The 22,463-nt window shown below is 38.1% G+C and overlaps 1 protein-coding gene across 1 annotated transcript in view; it reads right to left on the bottom strand.

Moving 5' to 3' along the window:
- CUBN (cubilin) overlaps nucleotides 1–22,463 on the bottom strand; it is a 256,083-nt gene that overhangs the window by 60,559 nt on the left and 173,061 nt on the right. The window contains exons 44-54 of the mRNA XM_046679623.1: nucleotides 20,522–20,696; nucleotides 19,161–19,339; nucleotides 17,740–17,949; nucleotides 16,949–17,089; nucleotides 16,061–16,242; nucleotides 10,318–10,489; nucleotides 9,029–9,235; nucleotides 7,836–7,985; nucleotides 5,886–6,007; nucleotides 5,120–5,345; nucleotides 3,477–3,664 (exon numbers count right to left, since the gene is read on the bottom strand). Coding sequence (XP_046535579.1) covers nucleotides 3,477–3,664; nucleotides 5,120–5,345; nucleotides 5,886–6,007; nucleotides 7,836–7,985; nucleotides 9,029–9,235; nucleotides 10,318–10,489; nucleotides 16,061–16,242; nucleotides 16,949–17,089; nucleotides 17,740–17,949; nucleotides 19,161–19,339; nucleotides 20,522–20,696 — 1,952 coding nt within the window. The remainder of the gene's footprint in view (nucleotides 1–3,476; nucleotides 3,665–5,119; nucleotides 5,346–5,885; nucleotides 6,008–7,835; nucleotides 7,986–9,028; nucleotides 9,236–10,317; nucleotides 10,490–16,060; nucleotides 16,243–16,948; nucleotides 17,090–17,739; nucleotides 17,950–19,160; nucleotides 19,340–20,521; nucleotides 20,697–22,463) is intronic.

Below are 22,463 nucleotides of genomic sequence, written 5' to 3'. Positions count from 1 at the left end.
ATTTTCCCTAATATCCCCTTTGAGAATTTTTACCCCGTTAACTATCCAGGGAAACAGTGTACAGAAGTTTTCTATCCACATTTAGTAAAATTATAAACATGACTTACTGAGAGATAGATAACTGCGTAGACTATTTTTGCAAATATTACTAAAAAGGTCAAGTGATAAGAGGTAGGACTTTGAATAAAGAATCTCAAGATCTTTAATAAAGAACTCCAAGAATGCTCAAATGCTTGTACTTTTCTGAAGTCATTAATTAGGGACCTGACACCTCTATCTTCTGGCCCAAGAACATAAGGGTAGTAATGACAATAATGGCAAAGAGTTATTAAATATCCATTGCTGCCTTGTCAGTCAAGAACTCATTTCATTGGCTATATGACCCAGGACTCATTGAAACTGTATTGGATCTACAAAATGCCACGAAATTGTCATCAGGTCAAAAATTTTCTAACTTTTCTTAAGATTTTGTACAATTCTGCCTGGCTGCATGTGATATTTTATCATTTGAGTAATTTTTTTTTTGGTAAGAAAGATTGGCCCTGAGCTAACATCTGTGCCAATCTTCCCCTTTTTGCTTGGGGAAGATTGTTGCTGAGCTAACGTCTTCCTCTATTTTGTATGTGGGATGCCACCACAACGTGGCTTGATGAGTGGTGTTGTAGGTGTACATCCAGGATCTGAACACGTGAACCGCTGAGCAGCCGAAGCAAAGTGCACGAACTTAACCACTATGCCACCAGGCCAGCCCCTTGAGCAGTTTTTGCAAAAAATAAATATTTACTGAGATAACTGCAGATTCACATGCAATTGTAAGTTATAATAGAAATACCTTATGCACATTTCCAGTTTCCCCAACATTGATATCTTGCAAAACTATAGTATATATTGTAACTAGGATATTGACGTTGATACAGTCCACCAATCTTACTCAGTTTCCCAGTTTTACTTGTACTTGCACATGTGTGTCTTCAGTTATATACAAGTTAAATACTATCACACTGAAGGTTCTGGACAGTTCCAGCACCACAAGGATCCCTAGAGTTGCCCTTTTACAGCCACATGCAATTGACTTCCATACCCCTGTCTCTCTAACCCAGCTGTCTGTCCTCCATTTCTAAAATATTGTCATTTCAAAAACATTACATAAACGAAAGAATATAGTATGTAACCTTTTGGAATTGGCTTTTTTCAGTTGGCAAAACTCCCTGGTGATTTGTCCAAATTGTTAGTCTGTCAATATTGAGGAGTTCTATTCCATGGTATGTATGTACCAGAGTTTGTCTAATGATTTATCTGTGGAAGGACATTTGCACTGACTCCGTTTCCGGCTATTACGAATAAAGCTGCTATAAACATCTGTATAGGTTTCGGTGTAGACGTAGTTTGCATTACCCTGGGAAAAATGCCCAGGAGTGCAATTGCTGGATCTTATGGTCAGTGCATGTTTAGTTTGATAAGAAACTGCCAAACTATTTTTCACAGTGGCTGTACCATTTAACAGTCCCACTAGCAATGGATAAGCGATACAGCTTTCTGCATTCTTGCCAAAATTTGGTATTGCCAGCTCTTTTTAATGTTAGACATTCTGATAAGTTTGTAGCAATATCTGATTGTGGTTTTTTAAATTCACACTTCCCCCAATGGCTAGTATTGTCAAACATCTTTTCATATGTTTATTTACCATCTGTGTATCCTCTTTGGTGAAATACCTGTTCATATCCTTTGCCCAGATTCTAATTGGATCCTTTGTATTTGTATTGCTGGGTTTGAGAGTTCTGCATATGCTCTAGATAGCAGTCTGTCGTTAGAGACGTAGTTTGTAAACCTTTTCTCTCCGTCTGTAGCTTGTCTTTTCATCCTCTTCACAGAGGCTTTCACGGAACAAAAGGTTTTTAATTCTGATGAGAAGAAATTTATTAATTTTCCTGTGGATGGATCGTTCTTTTGCTGTTTAGTCTAAGAACTTTTCACCTATCTCTAGGTCCCAAAGGTCTTCTGCTATTTTTTCCCTTAGAAGTTTATAGCTGTATATTTTACATTTCGGTTTAGGATCTATTTTGAGTTACTTTTTGTGTAGGGTGTGAGGTTTGACATTGCTCACTGTAGCTGGGTCCCTCTTGCTGGTTCTGCCCACAACTTCAGGATCTCCTGGCAGAAACAGGAGTCTCGGGCCCAGCAGGGAAAAGAATGCTTCCCCAGGTTACTTAGTTTTTATAGGGCTCCAAACTGACCTCACGTGTTAGTGGTGTTGGCTTTGTCTGATGGCAGAGGGACTCCCATTCAACCCAGAGGAGAAATGGGCCTAAGTCATTTTTCAATGCCATTTGAAGAACTTGCAAGACTTTACTAACATCTACACACTTAATGTTGACTCAGTCCACGAGAGAGAGAGTTCATTCGTTCCATGAAAATAGCAATTAGAAAAAGAGTATATTAAATATGCTTTATTATACACATATTTTATATACATATGGGATTTTTATTTAAACAGTAAGCATGAATCTATCAGATATAAAACATAATTTGAGAGATGGTGTAAAATAATAAATAACATCAACAATAAAAGCCACTTCTATTCATTAGTAGGTTTTATATACCAAATAGTGAGCACAATTTGTATTATATCATATTACCTCTAAGGCTTTAAGCAGTCCTGCTAAAGCAGAAATTGTTCTCTTCATTTTATGGTTGAGTAATTTAAAGTCCAAATGCTTAGCTCATAGAGGAACATTCAGGTGGTAAATACAAGAGGCTATGTGAACTCAAGGCTGATGTTCTTTCCACTAAAAGGTGCAGCCTCTTAGAGACAGAACATAGAAGACGTAAAATAGCACAGATGGAATGAATTTATAATGCAGTCATCATAGTCGTAAATCAATGAAAAGCAAAGTCACTGCCATGTGAGCAGTATTGGCAACTTTTGAGAGAGAGCGCCTTACAGATGACCCCACTGCCATCATTTCACATGGGTCTCTCATGGTCTTTTCAGCTTGTGGCTCTTAAGGCCAAGGTGAAGGCTGGCAGTATTGACATCTCTAGCCTTCTGTAATTTTTATAGCATACTTTAAATGTTGCCCATAATATGTCTTATATTTGTTTTGTCCCTGAGGATCTATTAGAGAAAAACAAAGAGAGAAAACAGAAAAAAAGAAAAAAGATTTTCCCTTCTCTCTTTCGCTTCTACAGAAAGGAAGAACCATAAATGCTCATGAGAATTTAATAAGGCCAGAAAACAATCTCCTTAATTATTTTTCCTATGCATTAGCAAGTGAAAAGTCACAGGGCAATATGTCTATTGTGGCTGAAATGTTAACCCCTAAGAGCTGAGGTTTCTCATGTTTTCATTCAAGAAATCCAAGCAGCAGCAAAATTGTCCTTTTCTTACTTTGAGAGGCAACGAGCCATTTCTAGTGTAAACGTTTATATGTTCACAAAACCAGATCGGCTCCAATTCAATAAACAAGCGCACTAACCTTCACAAAGCTGTTCTGACACTGTCCATCACCACTGGGGATTAGGAAGTTGCTGTCAAAGCTGATCTCCAAGTGTTTACTTTCGTGAGTAATGACCGTCCAGGAACATCTGCTGTTTTCGGGAAAATTCTGAGGCCAGCGGGGGGATTTGATTGTACCATTATCTGAATGAAATATTCCACCACAACCTTAAAAATGGTCATGGAAAAAGTCATTAATTTGTGAGGCAAATAATTTTGGTAACCCAAGACTTTTGGAGAAGACACATTTTTAGATGTGAGATTTGGGGTCATCTTTCCTTACATGTGGGTGACTGGCCTTCGAGGCAGATATGCAACAAGAACTCTCAACAAATGTAAGGTGCATTGAATCCACACGAAGCTTCAGCTGTTACCGTTTTGTTACACTTATATGAACTCAATTGAGAACACTAATCCTTGTCATAAAGAGGATAGACTTCTATCCTGTCTTCAAAGAATAGCAGGAGTTTTTATTCCCTTTGAGGCTCCATATTATTTGTAGCCCAGAAATCCCAAGTTCTGTATTTTATTACCACCAACTCATGAGAATACAACTCTAAACTCATTGGTAATTTTACCCTAACATACAAGACTAGAGAACATGATTTTGAGGAGGGAAAAATTCTCCCATCAAGCCACTTGGTTCATTCATATTGAAACATTCATGGATGAAAATAAATTACATGGATTGACAGAAAGAGAAATCTGAATTATTTTACCCTATTCAAATATGTACGTCAGACATGACAAAAGAAAAAAAGTACAAACTCAAAATTAAGTTCAATTAAAGAGTATTCCCTGTATCTTTTGCTTTTAAACCCTTGGAAAAGCAGTGGTTTAATGAAAGAAAGTTCGACTTATTCCATTAAGATCTTCATAATAACTCTGACTCTCCTAGAAAGAACTGCCCTGTGTGTGTGTGATATTGCAAGACTTTAAAGAAATCTTGACTAAAGTAGCTGATGCAAATTCTTGTATTTTCTGGAAATTTCCATGAAGTTCATACTTTATATGCACAAAATCTACTCTTTTGAAATCAAATCTATGATATTTTGCCACATACTACAGACAGAGCCTTCATTCTAAATCACAAACCTTATTTCATCACTTTGCTGCTCTAAACCCCAATGCTTAAGAGATAATATGGAAGCCAAAGCTCTTCTTGATGTGGACTACTCATCTTCCTGCCCTCAGCTCACCACTCAGCATTCTGCCTCCAAGCTCCCAATATGTGAAATTACTTGTGATTCCAGCACATCTTTTCTATTACTTGTCATTCCCTGGGTGTGCCATGCCCTTTTGCCTATGGAGGCAGCATGGTGAAGTGTTAAGATCAAAGTTTCCAGGCTCCATTGTCTTTATTCAAATCCTGACTCTACCAATTATAGGCTACATGACCTGGGCAAATTATCAAGCCATTTATTCTGAGTTTCTACCCACGCAAAATGAAGAAAATATGAGTCAATGTTGTGTCTTCCTTACAGGGTTGCTACATGAGATGACACCTGTAGAACTGGGTCTGACAGAGAGTGGGTCCAAATGTATGCTTGTTGAATAAGTTAATTAAATTTTAAAAATACCTCAATGAAAAAAGACAATGAGTGCAGAGGATGTTTCTTTTACCTAAGGTTTGTGCGCTCCACGTAGCATAAAATCCACCATTTTGCACCGAGTGGTCCGAGTTAAAAATCACCACCAGCTGGTTGGAACCAGACTGGATCGTCCTGGGATTTGAACTTCCGCAGTATTGTCCTATTATGGGCGATCCAGGAGAGCCACCATTCCTGACAGTCACAGAGTCCCAAGCACAGGTTGAATGGGCTTCAATATCAAAGTCAGTAAATGTAAGCTGCAGGAGAAAAAAGAAATAATGAGGCACTCCGAGTTATAAGTGAACTTACCTACCCAGAGTTAGATAAGATCCTCACAAATCCTTTGATTTGGTTTTAATTTATATAATTTTGTATTTAGGTCTCTTATTTAATTCTCCCCTGTCCTCCTCTCTTTTTCCTTATTGAAATTTCTCTTGGAAGTTTTGAGAGAGAATGTTTCTCTAGAAACTGGAGCCATTAGGGGGACCTCCGCAGTCCCCTGGGCTTGTAGGGCAACTCATAGCAAGAACATGAACACCCCTCTCTGTTGGATGAAGAATTGTCTTCTAGATATACCTCCTCCTATGCTTGACAAAGAGACTTCATTCTTCATTCACTGTAAACTTGCAGATGCCAACGTATGTACTCTCATGAGAGAATTTTAGGGAGAAAATGATCTGATTGCAGGATCAAAGCCTATTCTAAGCACTTGCTCATTAAAAATACTCTGTTCAACACAGACACAATATTGTAGTTTTATAGTCTCCAAAGTACTGTACCCAGTCATCAGAACTCACAGTGATGGTGTGGCCTTGTGGGGCTTCCAATAACCAAGAACAGTGGGTCAAGCTGTCATAAGAGGCTGGATAGTTGGGGCTTGTGATTACTCCACTCTCACCTGTCTGTATTCCACCACAGTCTGAAATCAGATTTGTAACCCTCTAAATAAGAGAAAAGGAAAAAACAACCCTGCAAAGCCAAAGCAAGTAGTACTTAAAGCTATCATTCTTTATGATTTAAAAAAAAAATCCAATAAATGAATAAATAGATGAAATTGGACAAAAGCACAGTAAAACTGGGGGGAAGATCGGAAATAAACAGAATCCCATACAATGTTAATTACACAGAATCACATAGTGAAAACAGGCTCAAGTTTAGTACAAAGGAGAAGGAAGATAATCTGTACCATAAATGGGGAATAATTAGATGTGTGTTTAACTGACAGTAAATGCACTAGGGACAAAGTAAATAATATTGCCTTTCTTGAAAAAACTAGGCCAATGAAAATAAATATAAGCTTGAAGAATATGATCAGCACCATAATTAAAGACTTTGTCATTTGATAATAAGCACGTGTGTCTGGAGTCAGCTATCAAAGTAGACATTAGCACAGGAAGTTGAAAAACGGATCTATTTCTAAAGCACAGTATGATCTGAGGCTCCACACGAGTAATGCTGCTCCTGATGCCTGACTCTTTTCTTTCAATTTGATAAAGAAAAAACAAACAGCGAGATGGTGGATTGAGCTGATAACCAATCTCGCTCCTTCCCCCAATCAACCATTTGATTATAACTCAAAGAAATGTTAGATAAAACTATAACCAAAACATATTTTGAGTTATAGCCAAACTTAATGGAAAGAAAGGAGTCTCTAAAATCTATAAACAATAAGTGTATTCAAATTCCAATGAGAAATCTCAAAGAGAAAGTGTGACAGCCAGAGAGGATATAGAACCAAGATGTGGACCCCAGAGGTTTTGATAACCAGGCCGAAAGAGAACACATGGCTTTGGACCCCCACAAAAGGAAGAGCTGGAGCTGAGTCTTTTATATAAAGTTGGGAATCTAGAAGGACTGTCCTGTTAGTGAAAAAGGACTGGAAAAACTTCAATGGCCTGGAGAAGCAGCAAGGATAGTGCCCTTTCTTGGGCTAAATTTTCAGGCACAAACCAAATGTTACAGATGCAAATTCAACACAAAACATTAGCAAATAATATCCAGTAATGTGTTCAAAACACACTTCATGACCCAGTACAGTTTATCCTGGAAATGAAGGGATGGTTTAACAAGAGAAAAGTCTTTCAATATAATTTATCACATTAACATATTAAAGGAGGAAAAAACAGGATCACCTCAATATGCAGAAAAATCATTTGATAACACCCAGTACACCATTATACTCATTCGCAGTAAAAAAAAAAAAAAAATGTACACTAAGAATTGAAGGGACATTATTTAATGTGATAAAGAGTATTTCTTGAAAATCTGAGAGCAACCAATATATTTAACAATGAAATGTCATAAACATTCACATTCAGGTCAAAAACAAGATGCTATCATCCCTTCCATCCAACATTATGACTGTGGCCTTAGCCAGTGAAATAGACAAGAAAAAGAAATAAAGCTTTGGGGTCGACAGAAGAAAAGTACTACCATTTGCATAAGATATGATTGTTTACATAGAAAAACCAAAGATAATCTAGACAAACTACTAAAACTAATAAGACTATAGCGAGATCTCTGGGCTACAGATGAATGTATAAGAATCTTAAAATTTCTGGGTATCAGCAACAGCAATTAGAAAACAGCAATTAGAACAGGTAATTTAGAACGTCTCATTGACGTTAGCTACCAAAACCAATAGCTACCTAGAAATAGGCCTGCCAAATATATGTGAGATCTTTATGGAAAAAATTATTATCTATTATTTTATTGCCAGAGTTTGAGAGCTTAATCGTAAGTCTTACCTGTAAAGGAGTACTCTGCATGGAAGCCAACATGCTCTACACGTTCATTGGTGACAAAGTGTATCCATACCTGAGGATAAGGTATAACCAATGGCATTGCAGGGCTTGAAGGACCACAAAGCCTCCACATCAGAGGCCCATCAGCATTACCTGAACAAAACAACATGCCAAGCGCCATTGTTTGTATAACTTTTGAGAAATACAGTTGATGAATTCAGAAGGAATGAATAATAAAAAACATTTTAAGATATTCATTGACATTTGTCTAAATTCTCCTTTAGTAGCAGACATTTCATAGATTTCCTTTCTATCTTTGTCCACTGCAAAAGAAATATATGTGTACAAAATATTTACCTCCAAAAGGGTAAAAAACAAACAAAAACATGCTTTTTTCATATGAGCCTCATTCTCTATTGTATGTGCTGTTTTGTCCCAATTTGTGTTTTCATAATTATTTTAGCATAAAATTTTGTGATATCATGGAACTCAGTGAAACTTGGACAACACAGATGTTACTTTCCTCCACTAAGGAGCATCAATGTAATGATAGGAGCAATTTGATGGCTAACCTGTGCCTTGACTACAGGAAAAAGCTAAAATGGATTCATCTCCCATGAATGCAGATTTTTAAAAACTCTCAAGAAAATTATGGTTTACCAAGTGCAGCTCAATCCATTTCTACCATGAAAACAAAGACAAACTTGACTGCTTTGGGCATAATTCCCCAAACAGCTTCCATGTGCTTCTCCATCTGGTACATCGCAAAACTTCTTTGGACTTCTAAGTCCTAAGTAGAATTCCACAGCCTCTTTTGTGAGTCCTGGAAACCACCAACACATTCTGACCACTTTATGTTCTAGTGTCTGAGGAAAGGAGCCTTGAACAGTAGATGAAAGTTGAAGGGACCACGTGAACTCACTAACAGAAAGACAAACCAGAATCTCTCCTGGGTAAATCTCACATCAATTGAATTATAGGATCTAGCTGTAAACACCGGTCCATCCCACCACTGTTCATAGGGCATAGTTTTCCTCAGCTGGGCATACACAGAATTACCACTTTGTCTGACAACATTCTTTTGGATATTATGTACATGTATTATAGCCATTTGACTCCTTTCCAATGTTGGTGGTCTTCAAGCATAAGAGGGTACTGTAGATAAATGGGAGAATGTGCTCCTTGATTGAACTCACCCACTCGGAACTCTAGGACATCAAACTGACAGTCTTGGTGACTTTCTAGGTAAAAATCCTCAAAACGAATGAAGATGGATGAATTTCCCTGATTTGGATTGCTGACAGTCCATTCACAGTTTAGGTTTCTCAAGTAATTACTGACTCCATTATAGCCAGGAGAAGTAAAGTTTCCTTCAGGAGAATTTGCAAGAGACCCGCCACACACTAAGGAAACAAAAAGCAACAGAGAAAGTAGCAGCAAGATTCACACCATCATAGAAGATACAAATAATAACAAAAATAGCAACAGCAACATTTTTATTACTTTGACTTGTTTTTTGAGGCGAAGTCAAGGTTGTGGGTGAAGGGCTGGCACATGCATGCAAACAATGGAAGAAGTTTCCGTGGGTTTAGAAAGAAAGATGAGCAAAAATAAGCAGCTCCTTTATTTCCCTGTAGATTAGGGTGGGGTTTGGCTGTGCATCAGTCTCCTAATTTAGGCCTATTGTTCGCTAATATTTAATTTAGAGGAATATCTAAATATAAGGGTGGTCCCAATGGCTCCTGGTTAGCATTTCTCCACCTCACCTAAGAATTTATTTGAATCAAACAGATAATATAACATTGGAGCACCAATGAATTTGCCCCTTTTAATAGGGAACGAATGCTCCTTGTATCAATGAAATAACTTAAATGTTTTTTTAAATATTCAGTTCCACTCTTCCTAAATTTTAAAACTCTTAGATAATAACACCAATCCAGAAAGTAGGACAGATTTAGAATAGAAAGGCGATATCTTGCTTAATTTTTAAATACTCTACATCAAATGTGAACCCCTCATTCATTTACAATGGCAATATATATATGGATGGATGACTAAGAAACAGTAAAATCTGTCCGTCTTCAATTAAATTAGTTACTCTCTGGGAGTAAGTCACCTTCTAAGAGGTAGATGATGTCTTTCAACACAAAATAATTAACCAAGGACTGCGGAACTGGCAACCAACTGTAATGGTGACATAGCGTGGAATTGAGCTAGCAGCTTTTCTAAATACTTCTAAAAGTATTTTTAAAAGTTTTTAATTCGCATTGGCAGTTTTCTCTCCAAAACCAGAGGTTTTTTTTTTTTTTTTTTGGTCTGGCATGGGTTTTCTAACTGGTTATGTATGCTTGTCTTATGTAGAGACCCCAGGTATAACTGTGACCACTAAAGGGAAAATAGATGGCTCTGCTGCTGTTGGCAGTAGCTGTGGGGCATTTGCAATGCATACGACTGAAATAGGTGTATTTATAACATCCTATATTACCTGCATCTTCACTGGATGTGTAGGAAGCAGAGAAGCCTCCATATGGCCTGGATCCATCAGTGAAATAAATGACTTTCATAGTATTTCCTGAAGATTTGATCTCGTTGCTGACGTTCACGCTGCTACACAGTTTCTCTAGCTGAGGTGAGTTACTTCTAATGCCATTGAACACCTGTTGGAAAACAGTTTAACCTTTAGACACGCAGTCCATCTTACCGGATATTTCCTAGAAGGTTACATTCCCAGTCCAGACACACTTCCTTCTAAGGAAACCCTATGCTACAATGAATTACTTAACAATATGGGCTCCTAGCCCAGTGCCATAAGCCACTATGTTATCTGGAGCATATTTTGTGGCCTCAGGGTCATTTCACTAAAATGAAAGTATTGCAGTCATGTCCTCCTGCCACGAGGGGACAAATGAAAAACTGCTGTACTTTTTGCAACTGGAAACTGTGCCCTAAATGTCAAGCAGAACTGCCAGCCTGCTTACGTCCTAGTTCACAGAGTTCACTGATGGGCAATTTTTCTTAACAATGCATCAGGACCTTTGATATTTAGAATGAAGGCTTAAATGTTAGTCTCTGATGATTTGTAGTATGTAATGACCCAAATATTTTATTTTATTTATTTTTTGTTTTAATTTTTTTAAGATTTTTTTAAATTTTATTTTTCCTTTTTCTCCCCAAAGCCCCCTGGTACATAGTTGTGTACTTTTAGTTGTGGGTCCTTCTAGTTGTGGCATGTGGGATGCCACCTCAGCATGGCTTGATGAGTGGTGCCATGTCCGCGCCCAGGATTCGAACTGGTGAAATTCTGGGCCGCCGAAGCGGAGCGTGTGAACTTAACCACTCGGCCACGGGGCCGGCCCCTCAAATATTTTAAAACGCCTTGAAAAGTAATTATAAATATCAATCTCAAAATCACTATAATAGTTCTTTCCTAATTACTTATGGATTTTAAGCTTCAATTTTTATACTAATTTGAAATTTAAAGACTGGATTAGAGTGCTGTTGACTCCAAAATATTAAACGATAACTCTGGTTATGCCATAGTCATAATAATTGGCAAAGTATTATTTCACTTCTGTACAAAACCAAGGGAAGGTTTTAGCATGGCTGGTTTCCACAGTTCAAGAAAGACCCAGAAGTAAGTGAATAACAACTGATTGAGTGATTGATATTCCTGTTTTTAAAAAGGATTTGAATGGCTCACAATTAGAAATAATGATTCAGAGTGTGACACTAAGAGCTGACAGAGAAAGAGAATGCACCCCATAACAAAAGATGTAAGCATTTTTATTTACTATAATTGATTGTTAAATTGAGCTCTGGGGGTGCTCCTGGTTTAAAGCGTCTTCTGGCTCACAGGACCAGACGTAGCATTTCTTGTCTTTTACTGAGTGCAGACAAAACGCCAGACGCTGCTAATAACCCACTTGGATTACCTTATCCAATTAACAGAACACCCTCTCAGACACATAATGCTATCCGTTTCTCAGATTGACAGGAAAATTCAGACAGATTATACAATTTGCTGAATTTCAAAGAGCTAGTAATAATAGAATTGGGATTCAAATCATCCCTCTGATTCCAAACCAAGAAGTAAGAGTATAAAGAAACAGAAGATGACAAATATTTCAATAATACTGAAAACAGGAATAGGCAACACGTTGCCAGAATGAAAAGTGATTATTAGCAATTACAGACTAATGGAACATGTTGGAAACCATGATCAATGGCCTTTATCCTTGCCCCAGTGTCTGCCCTGAGCTTAGAATCACAACAACTAAAAATTGTGCAGGCGTCCATTTATCACATGAACTCCTGCTTTTTTTTTTGGTGAGGAAGATTGTCCCTGAGCTAACATCTGTGTTAATCTTCCTCTTTTTTCTATGTGGGACGCCACCACAGCACGGCTTGATGAGCAGTGTGTAGGTCTGTGCCTGGGATCCAAACTTGCAAACCCTGGGCTACCGAAGAGGAGCATGCGAACTCAACCACTATGCCACCGGGTAGGCACCTGAACTCCTGCTTTTAGAGGCAAGAACCAGAGTGCTGTTCCCACTTTCCTCCTCCACTCCTGTTTGTACTCGGAAACTACACTCCCAGAAAACCATGGGGTAGGAAGTAGGCATATGAGACTCAGGACAAGCTCTAAAATTTTCTATAAGCAGGAAGAAAATTGAGCACACGTCTCATTGTAGTGCACACTGGATGGTGTAGCTATTTCTCTTCTCCATTTGGACAGAGAGTCAGATGGACAGCTGGGTTTCAAGGACTTGTCTGCTCAGGCCAGCTGGATAAGGTGTTGGTCTAGAAGCAGTGCGCTTAAAGCCGGCCTCGCTCAACCTGTAGATCTTATGAAGTCTTGCTCCCTCTCTCCCTCGCTCTTCCTTCCCTCCCTCCCTCCCTCTCTCCTGTCTTTCTTTCTTTCTTTCTCCATTTTTTTTTGACAAGTTCTCAAGTAAATAAAGAGTGGGCAAAGGAGAAGCCACATCCCCTTGTTTAGAGCAGAGAGAAGAAGAAACAAAACAAATATCTAACTTATAAAAATAGATTTGAAAGAAAAGGAATGTGGACTTCATATTAAAGATTCAAAGAAGAAATTAATTCTGAAAGTGTTTCTTTGCTGGAGTTTTAACCTCCCCAGGAGAAAAGACCTGTAGATAGGATATTTATAGTTTATCCTAATTAAATGATCAAGTCCCTCCTCTTTCACCTCCCATGAAGCCCACAGGTGACAGCCCCAGTTGTGCACACAGGGCTTCCAATCAGCCTATTAGTACTTGATTCTTAAATATGAATCAACGGCCAGGGGTCATCAGACATTTAGGGAAACGTCTAACATAAAAGGCAGAGACCAATATACATCAATAGGAAACAGGAACTTGAAGGAGAAAGACCCCAAAAGAACAAACATAAAACTTGAAAATTATGATTAATACATTTTTATATGTAGATTAACATATTGAATATATATATGACATTCTAATATATAATATATTCAAAGAATGAGAGTAAAATAAGGATAATTCCAGGTATACACATTCTCAAAAGCCTTGCACCCATGCCCACCTCCTTAGGGAGGTATAAGAGCATATGCTTCACCGAAAGGAGGAAATCAACAAAGAGAGGGAAACGCACATGTCATAAAGCCAGGTATCAACCCAGGAGAGGAGTGGAGGGACTTGCAAATTTGATGGTGGAATGAAATCCTGGTATGACAGCTGGCATCAGGCTCGTAGCTGATGGACAAAGGCTCAAGGAAGGCTATTGCTAAGGAAAATGAACAGCACTGATAGCTGTGCTTTCTTGTATCAGGTGGAGACGCACATCTGGAGCGGAAAGTGTGGGGGAGAACTAGTGATGGATGCATAGGAAACCAAGAAAATGCAAAAGGACGCAATTATTATTATTACTTGGAAAAGCAAAAGCAAATGCTACCATAGTACACTATTTGGCTTAATTGGGAATGACATCTACGAAATCATAGTAATGTAAACATTGGATAACAATTTAAGCAAAATCTGTGACATAAGTATTTTGGGAGGAAGTTGGGGGTGTATGTGAACCATGCATACCCTTGTGTGCATTTTCGGTGGTAGTGGAGGTGGTTTGTGAAGAGAGCTAAGTCCTTATCTTCCATAGTTGGATGTAGACAGATAATGTCTAAGACCAAAAAATAACCAAGTAGCAGAACGGGAATATTATTTTGAAATAATGACATAAATACAACAAGCAGTAGATTAAAAAGTTGAAAGTGGATGCCTTTGGCATCTATGATTCAGAGATGGGAAATGACAAGATGTGATTCAGAATTTGTGGTTGTTGCTATAAATTTTATCTTATTATTTGAGTTCTGAAACTATGACTTTTCATATTATCTTTCCTGTAGGGCATGTGAATCTTCTGCTGGTAAGACTCCTAATAATCATTGTATTTCAATATGATCTCAAAGGAAAAAATACTATCAGCATACACATCAAAATTTTAACAATGGGCATATAAAATTCCAAGTATTTTTATATTTTTTATTTTCTGAACTCTCCAAAAATTGTTCAATAAGCATCCATTGTATTTATAATCAGGAAAATAGATTAAAATTAGTATACAAATGAATTTATGACACATGATTACAACTACATAATATTATTCATTGCAAAGAAAAGATAAGAAAGAGCATCAAAATACAGTATAGAGACAGTGGTTAATTTTTTTCTACTTCATCTTTGTCTTTGTGTATTCATTAAATAATAAAAATAAAGTTCCTTTAAATAAGGAAGCTTAGTCCAAAATTTCCTAACTTTCAAATAAAAGAAAATGCACTGGGTTCCATAATTTTCAATATCTGATAAAAGACAACATTTCAGTCCTTCACATATCAGAACTTCAGAGCAAAATTTGAAGCTTGAATGACATCAGTTTAGGACAATACAAAGTGATGTTTCATAGTTTTGAAAGTCACTACCCAACAGGAAACAAATTGAAAGCAAAAGTGGCTTGTTTTAACAAAGGATAATGATAGTACTTCTGCTATTCATTCATTCAGCAATTACTGTCTCAATTACATGCCAGGCACTGAGGATTCAGCACTGAATGAAACTAAATGCATGTCCTAATGGAGCACACCTTCTAGTGGGGGAGAAGACGATAACCAGACAAACAAACAAATAGGTGAAATGTCAGCTGGTGAGAAGTGGGAGCATCTTAGCATATTCAAGGGATGAAAGGAAGCCAGTGAGACTGGATCCTAGTGAGCAAAAGAGGAGGGGAGTTTGAGATAAGTACAGGTAGAAGGAAAGGGTAGCAGATAGCGTAGGGCCAGCTGGGCCATGGCAAAGATTTGGGATCTTCCTCTCAGTGAGATGAGAGGCCATTAGAGATGACAGCAACATGATCTGATTGACATTCAAACCCATCACACTGGCTATGAGTGAGTGGTGATGGCATCAATAGTGGATATGACGAATAGTTGTAAAGATACCACCAATGGGGCTTGCTTATGGATGCAATATAAAGTTTGAGAGAAAGAACTCCAAAACAGACATCAAGTTTTTGACTTGAGCAACCAGAAGTTTGGAATTGTTATTTACTGAGATAACAAAGACTGAAGAAAGGGCAAGTTGGGTAGGGAAATAGACTAATATTCATCTACAGTTGATAAAGTATATATGTATATATATCTGTCATTTCACAGTTAACGATCTTCTTTCACACTCTTGGATCTCATTTGCTTTATTTTGCTCAGGGAAGCTAAGAATGCTGAGGGTGTATCTCAAAGCATTTGAGCTTGGCAACATGCAAGGCAGGCAGCCGCATCCTACAGAGGAGTCACTCAGTACCTCTGGCAAAGAGCAGGAATGGTGCAGGACCACTCACCTGCTTAAAACTTTTGGAGGTGGCTTGTTCTGTGTCTGCTTCCATTAAGCTATGTGCTACCCATAGACTTAGCTTTTCTCTGTTTCCCCAGTCTTGGCATGTATAACGATCCTTTGCCCTTAAAATTTATCCTACCTATGACCCCACTGTATGTTGTGACAACAAATAGTCTCTTAAAACAGTTTTTACAAATATTATGGCAGCTTATTGTGATTTTGTTCTATCTGAAATACTTAGAATTTGTCTGAGATACAGTTGCACAGATGGGAATATTCCTGACCTAGTTCTCTGACTATGATTTATGGGTCAATAAACTCCTTAAACAATGGAATAAAACATCCTTGCCTGCACGGGACACTTACTGTCAGACGCTCAGTGTTGCAGGATGGATGAGCGTCCAGCCTCAGGTTGTTAAGAGTTAAGGTGATCTGCCTTCCTTCCTGCCCGGTGATTCTCCACTCGCAGACCCGGCCATGCTCATTGGGATTGGGGTAGTTGGGAGACGTAAATGTTCCGATAGGGCCCTGTAGATCCCCACCACACTCTGAAGGGGAAAAAAAAAAGAAAACTTCCAATCCAATCAAAATGACCCCTTCTATAAGGAATGTTCTTGAAATTAAAGTATTTTTTTTATTATCACATTAGACAAAATCACCACTCTTACTTACAGACAAAATCATTGTTCTTATTTACCATGATATGTATGTGAGGACTTATAGAGAACACTTGTATTCACTTCCTATGTCTAATATCTAATATTTAATCTTTTTTTCCATGGATGATAGTTTACTGGCAGCATTTTATAATCATGGCCCAGGAAATATGAGAGACCAATAAATGTGGTAATCTTAAGAGTCAGGAAAATCAGAAGGCTAAAGTAATTATTCAATATTTTTACACAAGATCTTTATTTCACCTGTTTGTCAAGGAATTTGGAATGCAAATTCTGAGCAACTGTAGGACTAATGGACCGGCTTTATAAGACGAGTAACACAGTACAACTCTCATCTCCTTACATCTCTCATAGTGCCAGTTCCTTTCCTTTGTAGCGTTGATCACAGTTGTGATTTTTCATTTATTAGTAACTATTTGATCAAATTCTGCCTCTCCACCAAACTGTAAGGTCCAAGAAGATAGGGGTCACGGTTTGTTTTGTTTTTTCCCAACTACTGTAACACTAGTGGCTAGCATATGTCTATCTGGTATAGATGCCCAATAACATACATTTTTTAATGAATCAATGAACTTACCTTCCCTGCTGGATTCAAATCGTAATCTGAATCCTGAGGCAGTAAGAGAGCCGTCTGTGACAAACCTGACCAAAGCCACATTGCTGGAAGTGTCTACACTGTCAGGAATGGTGTTTCCACAGTATCTGCCCAATAAATTTCCTGTGAGAGTGAAATAATCAAGTACGTATATGACCAAGTGATTGATTTCATTTAACCTCTACTTGAGATGTTCTGCAAATATGAAGAAAATAATGAAAGACAAGACCCTGCCCATGAAGACATGGTCACTTTTGTCAAGAGAAGTAGGACAGACACAAATAAAAATCAACATATTCAAATAGATGAAGTGTAACGAAAACGGCAACCGATGAGGGCAAGCGTGTCTTGGCACAATGAGGAAGTTTGGCTCATTTGCTTAAAGAAATGGTTCCAGGCAACAGAGTCAAGTGTCCCTCTCATATTATTTCCAGGAGACACTACCCTTTCCCTTTCTTCCCTACAGGATGTCCCTCAAATAGCTGCACATGGCCCTGGGAGTCTCAGCAGGAAGAGGGTGCCTTCTCAACACAGTGCTCTCTCAATGTCTCCAGGAGAAGCTATCTAAGGACACCCAGGGCTTTGGAAACCATGGTTTATGGGTAGGAATGCAGGGAGAGAAAAGCTGGCACTGCCCAGAGCTGATGAATCTGCACTTCTCTGCAAGGAGTAGACATAGTTTTGCTTTTCTTGGGAGTAAGGAAACTTCAGCGACTGAATGAGCACACATGAAAACAAACACCCACAAAAGACAGCAGAGATATTTCACTGACCAGAGGTATGGTTTTCCCAGATCTCCACAAAGTCATTTTCACAGCCAGAGGAATTCTGGAGGTTAAAGTCTTCAAAATGGATGGTGAGATAGTGTCCTGAGGGACCTTCGAGATGCCACTCACAGAATAAATTGTCTCTATACAGAAGGGTTGGGTATCCGATGCTTTCAACAACACCACTTTGCCCTGTCACTGTTCCGCCACACTGGGCTGCAAAAAAAGAACAATATTCTATTAACAGGGTTTTTTTTTTTTTTTTTAAATTTAACCAGCACGTTTAAAAACTCTTGGGTGCCAAGTGAAAATGAGTTGAAGTTTTAAAAATCCTGAAAATGTTTAGTTAATGCTTCCCCGATTATTTGAAATCTACTATTGATATAAAGACAAATGATAGTACAAGTCCAGTCCAACAATGGCAAATGGAAGACTGAAAGACTGTTGAACGGCATATTCTGTAACGTCTCACTAATTCTCTTGGGACACTATGTAAGTGCTATTAGTTGCATGTGGGTCTCATTTCAAGAACCAGTTGATAGATTGATAGGGCCTGCCTAGTACCCTGTGTTGGTGATTCTCAAGGTAGTCCAAGCTCAGCTGGAAGGGGTGCTGTGGTTGATTAGTGATGTCTGCCATTCCAAGTTTAGTAAATGAACGTTTTACTGCAGTAACTGGTATCTCAGGGTCATGGAAATTACTATTCAATTGTTTCTTATCAGCTGGATATGATAGTTAGACTGACTTATGTACAACTTGCCTTAGGCTATAAGATGACCTATGGTGTAGGTTAAATATTGTTATAGCTAGGCTTTCCAAGTTAAATTAAATATGTTTCATTAGTGTTCAGACCCACCAGATACTAAATTCTATGTAATTGTGACCATATCATAGTGAATCTCCAGTGTGCATATTTATAGCTCATTTTTTAAGCAAGAAAATGAAAAAAAAAGAGAAAATAAAATCAAAACACTGAGATGTATTTGCTTTTTGTCTAGTGACTGACTTGGCACTTATTTTAGAGGAAAAACATCTCAATTATCTATTAGTGATGAGTTCAAAGTCACTGTTTTAAATAGAATTATTTGATTACTAAAGAGTTTTACTATTTAAATATTATACATATTTCATGATAAGAGGAAGAAACAAGAATGTAGCTGAATATGTTTTTCACAAACAACTTAGGCAAAACTACAAAATACTCAAGTTTAGTAAACAGAGTGTTTTAAAATGGCAATCAAAGTAGAAATTAAAATTGATAAATGACTTTGTGGTTTTAAACATTTACATTCCTTATTTCCATTGTTAAAATAATTATTAAAATTAGGCAGATAGAAAGACTTCTTTAAACACAGTATAATGTTTTTAAAGTTTTAAGGTAATTATTCGATCACTACATTCTTCTTGAATATAAAAAATATTGTTACCTATAGAATACTTGGCCTTGAATCCCACATGAGTGGGGCTGCTGTCAGACCGAAATCTCAAATACATCATGTCCCCTGAGGACAACTGACTCCTGGGCAACGACGTCCCGCAAAGCTTGGAAAGTACTGGTGCATTTGAATCGGCTCCATCTCGCAACTCGAGGTAATTGGACGTACAGCTAAAGGGGAAAGAAAATTCTGCTTAATATACAAAGTCAATTGCTTTGACATATTTTGCTAACGAAAATTTCACTTTCTCCAAGAGCATTACTAAATCATCATTTCTATAGCAGAAAACACCACAACAGAGTCAGTTTAAGTGGTGTGTCACTTCAGAATGCTGTACGATATTTTTCCTAATTATAGCACACTCTTTAATTAGTAGCTCAAAAAGATAAGTTTTACAGGTACTACACTGAAGACTATTTATTTGCCTTCCATATTCTGTATTAGTTTTACAAATAGAAAAGTCATTCTCAAATTAACCCTTGGGAATTTCAAAAAAATAGATATATTGTTTCACATGATGAGATGACACATTTCACATGACAAAGATGAACTCTCTCAACAGTTCTGTGACCTGGGCTAATGGAGAATCTCAGCTGGAATTTTCTGGGTCCATAAAAGTGGGCAAGTATTTACCCAATATTTCTTATGGGAGTCAGTCAGCCAATTACAGCTCACCGAGAGGGTCGTATGATATCAGGTGCCCAGAAACGGTGAGCAAAAGCTCTTGTACCTAAGTATTGTACCATACATATGTTCATGCAAATGTATACAAACTTTTATTAAATGAGAAAAATGCAGGGTTTTTTTTTTAATATTCTATGTAGTTATTCCTTTTGTGTTCAACATAGTAAAACTTACTCTCTGGTTTGTAATCTTGTAAGAATTCTTATTAAATAGAGATTGGGAAATTGTACTGTACTTGCTTTAGTCCTGTCTCTGACACTGGTGACCCCTGGCATCACATAACACAAATTTCCATTTGTTAAACAGATACTTTATCATTTATGACACTGAGTATGAGTCTGGGCAAATAAATACACATCTACCAGAGACACTATATTTTTCCTGTGGGAGGAAGAACGGATAACATAAATCTCAAACAGCTCTCCTCAGTGTCTCTAGGAGGATGTGCACAGGGTCACGAGGGACACTATCTGTGTACATAATCTGTGGGCTGACGAACGGGAGAGTAGCTGGCAGGCAGTGTTTTCAGGCTGGAGGCGTTAAGCATTTCCCTTCGCCATCCTTGGATTTCCTATGCAATATATGCTGCTGAGAGAAGACGAAAGGAATTGTTCTGAGACAGGACAACTAACTCTGAGTAGGAGAAACATTAAATGGAGGTGACCTACTTGGGTGTTACTTCGATATTGAATTGACCTTCAAACTGCAGTCTTACGAGCTTTCCAGGAGGAGCAGCTATGAGCCAAATGCAATCAGCATGCTGGGGATAATTGTCAGGGTGGTTGGGGGAGGTCACATATCCAGCAGAATCTGCATCATGGATGTAGATATTGCCCCCACAGGCTGTCAAGAAACACAGTTAAATCAATCTACACTCTAGACAAAGAGGATGCAGCTAACAGCCATGATCATTTTTAAAAGTCTCTTTATCTGTATTTCCAATTGCAATTTCCTTTCATCTGGAATTATTCTCAGTTTCTTTTTAAGCAAATAAACCCTGAATTTGCTATTGAGGGAGCTACCAAGTGTGTCACTTTTTAATTTGCCAAACTATATATTTTCATTGGAAATTTCACTTTCCCTTAAAGCCGACAAAATGATTATGGCGCACAGTGCATGCAGTAGAACATCACGGAAGCATCAATTCATACCCACCACGTAGATAAGCATGTAAATGTACCAGCCCTTGGAGCTGCCCAATGACTGTTCAGTTCAACAGAATGATGCAGAGGGGTGATCTCGATACATTTAAAAGACTAAGCAGATATATATTTGTACAACTCTGTGGGCATTTGTTCATTATGTTTCTTCAAGATTTAGATGCATTTGAAGGGCAAGAGATGAATAGCATGACAGAATTAGCCAGTTTTTACAAGAAGATAAATGAGGTTTTTATACTTCTTTTCTAAAAGACCAAAAAACTTTGGTCTTTGGTCTTTTTACCAAAAAGTTTTTGGTAAAAAAACTTTCCTTTTACCAAGAAACATTTTTTGGCAATCTCAATAATCTAACCAGGCAGGAATAAACTGGATACTTACCATGCCAATGAAATTAGACAGTCTGATAACAGCCTCACAGACACCAGATCTGCTAAATTCTATTGACATTTATTTTCCCTGTCATTCAATCACTTATGGTCATATCCTGAATTTTTTTTCTTACCCAGAACTCATTTATCTCTGAAACCCTAACCTGCAAATTCCTTTGACCGTCTTTAACTCCCTCACCCCTGGTCTTTCCTTCAGATTCTCCTTGCAAACTCCCAATTCCATGGTTGTATTCAATGCAAGCCATTCATGGAAATTGATGCCACTACAAATTCACGTTCTCCACTGCCAAACAATCCTCCTGTTTTTTCATATAAACTAGAACAGCTATTTGACACTTGTTCATACTCCCTAAACCCTTTATTCTCCCAATTCCCTCTCTGGTCTCAGCAAACTATTTTGAGTTCTCCTGTGGAAAGATAGTAGTGCCGGCCCGGTGGTGTAGCGGTTAAGTTGGTGTGCTCTGTTTCAGCTGCCCGGGGTTCACTTGTTTGGATCTTGGGCGCGGACCTAGCACTGCTTATCAAGTCATCTGACGGCAGGTGTCCCACACATAAAATAGAGGAAGATGGCCACAGATATTAGCTTAGGGTTAATCTTCCTCCAAAAAAAAAAGAAAGAAAGAAAGAAAGAAAGAAAGTGGAAGAAATCAGTTGAGAACTCCCTCAATTTGTTATTCCATATTTGTTACCATCCTTGATAAATTCACCTGCATTGCTACCCTCCTTTATTTTTCCCCGTACACTGTCTTCCTGTATCTCTGGATTAGGCTCCCATTCCATTCTGTCTCTTCAGGGACCTTGCTGTACTTAATCTCTCCACTTATCCTGTGCTTGTAATCTCAATCAATCTCTGTCTGTCTGCCTCTCCTTTCCTCCCCCCTCTCTCCTCCTTGCTCCTTTGATCTTTCCATGTATCACAAGCTCAAGTAACTTACAGTCACGTTCTCTACTTCCTCACATCCTCTTTCTTCCTTCCTTCTTGACTTCTCAGCCCTATCAAAGCCCTCTTGTCCAGGTCCCCAGTCGCTTCACAGTTGCCTAACAAAGATCTTTTAATTTTT

The sequence above is a fragment of the Equus quagga genome, chromosome 12 (assembly GCF_021613505.1).
Source record: "Equus quagga isolate Etosha38 chromosome 12, UCLA_HA_Equagga_1.0, whole genome shotgun sequence".
Classification (NCBI taxonomy): Eukaryota; Metazoa; Chordata; class Mammalia; order Perissodactyla; family Equidae; genus Equus; species Equus quagga.
This window is presented reverse-complemented; position numbering and strand designations above follow the sequence as displayed.